This window comes from Electrophorus electricus, chromosome 1 (assembly GCF_013358815.1).
Source record: "Electrophorus electricus isolate fEleEle1 chromosome 1, fEleEle1.pri, whole genome shotgun sequence".
In the NCBI taxonomy this organism is placed as follows: Eukaryota; Metazoa; Chordata; class Actinopteri; order Gymnotiformes; family Gymnotidae; genus Electrophorus; species Electrophorus electricus.
The window spans coordinates 6,719,681-6,723,210 of NC_049535.1; the positions used below are offsets into that span (position 1 = coordinate 6,719,681).

Genomic DNA, 3,530 nt, shown 5'->3' on the forward strand with positions numbered 1-3,530 from the left:
GTTTCCCGACACCTGGAATATTTTAATATTGATCCCTTGGATCAATTTGGCTTTCAGGGAGGGAATATCCCATTCTTAGTGACGGCCACCACTTCGTAAATACTTTCCCGTATTACCACTGTATTGTGTTTCATGTGGAAACGATGAATGCTAATGAGCTATTCTGTATGATTGGAGATTAGGAACTGGCGTGGCGCTTTATGCATATGCATGAGTCACGCGTACAAAGAGCGCTGCGCCACACTAGGCAATGACATATCGACTTACATCTTTGGACAGAGTGAGGGTTACCTGCTTCAACAGTGCTTGAACGGCAACCTAGCTTCTGTCTCTTCAAAGCACTTAGTTCGCTTCTTTGATTCTAGTTAATTTATCACAGTTGGTTAATTCGGCCGATAACTTGGAGATTACCGTCCAACGCAGTTTTTCCCCTGCGAAATACCTACCGTAAAACAATCGAGCGTAGTTGGCTTGCTAACTAACCTAGCTAACGCTAAGTGTGAACAACTAATTTCTGTTTTCAGAAGGAAAATAAGCAACCAAGGTAAGCCTGAGTTAACGTCCTCTTACAAGCAGCTCCAACGACAACATATCTAGCTAACGAATAGGCTGGATATCGAGTTAAAGGTACTGATGGTTTGTGCGACCCGATTTGTTTTATGGGCCTAAATGTGCAGATGGCGGCTAGCCCAGATAGCGATTAAAACAAAGACCGCATTGCAGTAACTAGCTAAAGGTGGACGCCGTTACCGGGCGGCTTTAACGTTCTTTAAACTTAACGCTATCGAGCCTGTTTAGTTATCCACCATATCAGCTTTCACAGCAGTTAAAGCGAAGCTTTAATCCTTTATTTAAAGCCAGTTAACACTTTTTAATAAGTTTGTTTGGCTGGCTTTCTTAAGCGTGTTGAATAACCTAGCTAAGACTCGAATATTTCGGTTACAGGGCTGACTAACGTTAGTTTAGCTGACTAGTTGATGCGTATTAACATGGTTTATAAGATGGCTAGCGGTCTTAGTTGGGGTCGAGTTTGAATGTCCGCCAACTACCACAAAGGTCCTTTGGAGTGTTGAATGTGCCATGGTTCCTAACAGGCAATTTCGAAGAGGCCATATCTAAATAAGCCAGGCCGTGGCGTTGGTTGCACCCTTCATTGCGATAAGGGTAGAAGTGCCCTTCAGAACGTAATGGGCTCGGTAGCTAGTAATGGCGTTATGAGCCGAGTCGGATGTGGACACAGCAATTAGGAGCTGGCTTTGCAAACCGTCTCCTAGTCCCTTGAAATTAAACAAATAAACGGGGAACGCGTCCAGCGTTAACTATTTGGAAGTTTATGGTATTGGAGAGGTGTTAACGTGACGTTTTATATAGCCATAATTATAATCTCTGTTGTTTTGTCACTACCACCACTCCCAGTTGTCAACAGTTTCACAGTATGGAGATGTGAGAATGAAGACTTTCACTTATTGGAATTGAACACTAAAACTGCTGTCATGGCTAAATGTTTGCTGTTGGCTTAACTTGTCTTGCAGCATGACATCTCAGGTGAGACAGAACTTCCACCAGGACTGTGAGGCTGCCATCAACCGGCAGATCAACCTGGAGATGTATGCCTCTTATGTCTACTTGTCCATGGTAAGTCACACTGGAGGCTTGTGCTGGTGAGGATGGGGACATGAGACTGTGATTCAGGGTCAGGCTGTTGACTGTTTCTGTCTATTGTAGGCATACTACTTTGACAGGGATGATCAGGCCCTCCACAACTTTGCAAAGTTTTTTCGCAAGCAGTCACATGAGGAGCGAGAGCATGCTGAAAAACTGATGAAACTTCAGAACCAGAGGGGAGGAAGGATCTTTCTGCAGGACATCAAGGTGGGTGTGGATGGCTGTCAGATGCAGGGCATGGGGGTGGTGTGGTGTGGAGATACCAAGAGCTGGCTTGGGTGGAGTTCTTATCATTCAGAGCCAATGCCTAAGCACAACTGTCTGAAATGAGTACAAAGATTACTGCCATTAGCCTAGTGCTACAGGTGCTATCACTTCCTTGGTTTAACTCTTGAGACAGAAACCTGAGCGTGATGAGTGGGGCAGTGGTGTTGAAGCTCTGGAGTGTGCCCTGCAGCTGGAGAAGAGTGTCAACCAATCTCTGCTGGACATGCACAAGGTTGCCACTGACCACAATGACCCTCATGTAAGCAGAGTTTTAATTGTTTGCAGTGTCTCAGCAAAAGCATGCCGAGTTGGGCCTAAATGAGTTGGCTTAAGCAGTGAAGACGTCTTCCTTTTCTTTACAGATGTGTGACTTCATTGAGACTCACTACCTGGATGAACAGGTGAAGTCCATCAAGGAGCTGGCTGACTGGGTTACTAACCTCCGCCGCATGGGAGCGCCCCAGAACGGCATGGCCGAGTACTTGTTTGACAAGCACACACTGGGAGGCGAGAGCAGTTAAAGCTCACTTCTGCAGTCATCCATGTCCCCTTTTTCCCAGTTAATCTATTCCATCCTACTCCTTTTCCTCAGGGTGCCTGGCATTTGTTTTAAGGCAGTGGTCCCTGTTAGTGCTTTAGTTTAGGTCTTGTGCTAAATTACCAGTTACTACTGTGTATGCACTGCATATTACTACTTGTATTCTATCCAAATAAATGGCAACCTCTGGTTTCTGATCTAGTGTTCTAGTCTGGATTTATCCACAATCTTAAATCAACCTTGGTTGGGTGCATTGTTTACATTATTGCATCAGTTGAGTCATTGAAGTGTTAGCTGGACAAGATCTGTTGTACTTGGAGTTCAACTTCTACATCAAATTGCCTTGTAATATCTTGATGCATCCCCACTGTTAGGTCCACTGTGGCATTTTTAAAGCATAGGGCTTTAGGTGCAAGTCATTTCCTTAACTTCCAAATTGGTGCAGCCCTACCCAGTTTCCCAGTAAGACAACATGGGTGCTTTGGTCTGAAAATGGTGGTTTCGTGCTTAGGTTTCTGAATGAAGGCCCACTGTACCTAAAAGAAATTTGCTGGCTGCCTTAAATACAGGTGTAGATGGTAAATGTTTATGGCAGTTTCTCAGTTGTAACATTTGGGGTAAGACATGGAGCAGGACACAATTCAAGTGGCTCTTTGAGATCCAAGTTCCACCATTGGGTAGATTTTTAAACCATGCTTAAGTGCATGTGTGTATGCAAATAGTATCTTGAAGCAACAAGCTCAGGTTTGAAGATTTTGGACTGTCATAAAGAAACTTGGGTGCAAAGGTGAAGTGAACTAATCCAAACTGGGTTTCTATTTTATTTATATACCTGTAATGTGAAACAGCCTGTTTGGGTATTAAAAACATGGCCACTTCTTTTTAGATGTTTTCATGCAAGTGTCTACTAAATGTTTCAGCTAGCCCAGAAGTACCCAATGCTGAGGTAGATTATTGTGAATGTGTTGAATTGCATATTTCTACCAACCCCAGGAAGCAGTGCAGTTACTATACACTTCAGCATTCTATTTTCATTTCCAGAAGAGGGAGCAATAGATGA

General features: G+C 43.9%; 1 protein-coding gene across 1 annotated transcript; it reads left to right on the forward strand.

Moving 5' to 3' along the window:
* The first annotated feature begins 247 nt into the window (after positions 1-247).
* fth1a (ferritin, heavy polypeptide 1a) lies at positions 248-2,667 on the forward strand. The gene is made up of 5 exons (XM_027019834.2): positions 248-544; positions 1,533-1,635; positions 1,726-1,872; positions 2,066-2,191; positions 2,295-2,667. The coding sequence occupies exons 2-5, from the start codon at positions 1,534-1,536 to the stop codon at positions 2,451-2,453; spliced, it is 534 nt and encodes a 177-aa protein (XP_026875635.1). The 5' UTR covers positions 248-544; position 1,533; the 3' UTR covers positions 2,454-2,667.
* Positions 2,668-3,530: the final 863 nt, after the last annotated feature.

Bases quoted from the DNA above. Each gene is read 5' to 3' on its own strand.
- fth1a (XM_027019834.2), top strand. From the start codon at position 1,534: ATGACATCTCAGGTGAGACAGAACTTCCACCAGGACTGTGAGGCTGCC. The intron at 1,873-2,065 runs GTGGGTGTGGAT...CTCTTGAGACAG, and splicing joins TCTTTCTGCAGGACATCAAG to AAACCTGAGCGTGATGAGTG. The intron at 2,192-2,294 runs GTAAGCAGAGTT...TTTTCTTTACAG, and splicing joins CTGACCACAATGACCCTCAT to ATGTGTGACTTCATTGAGAC.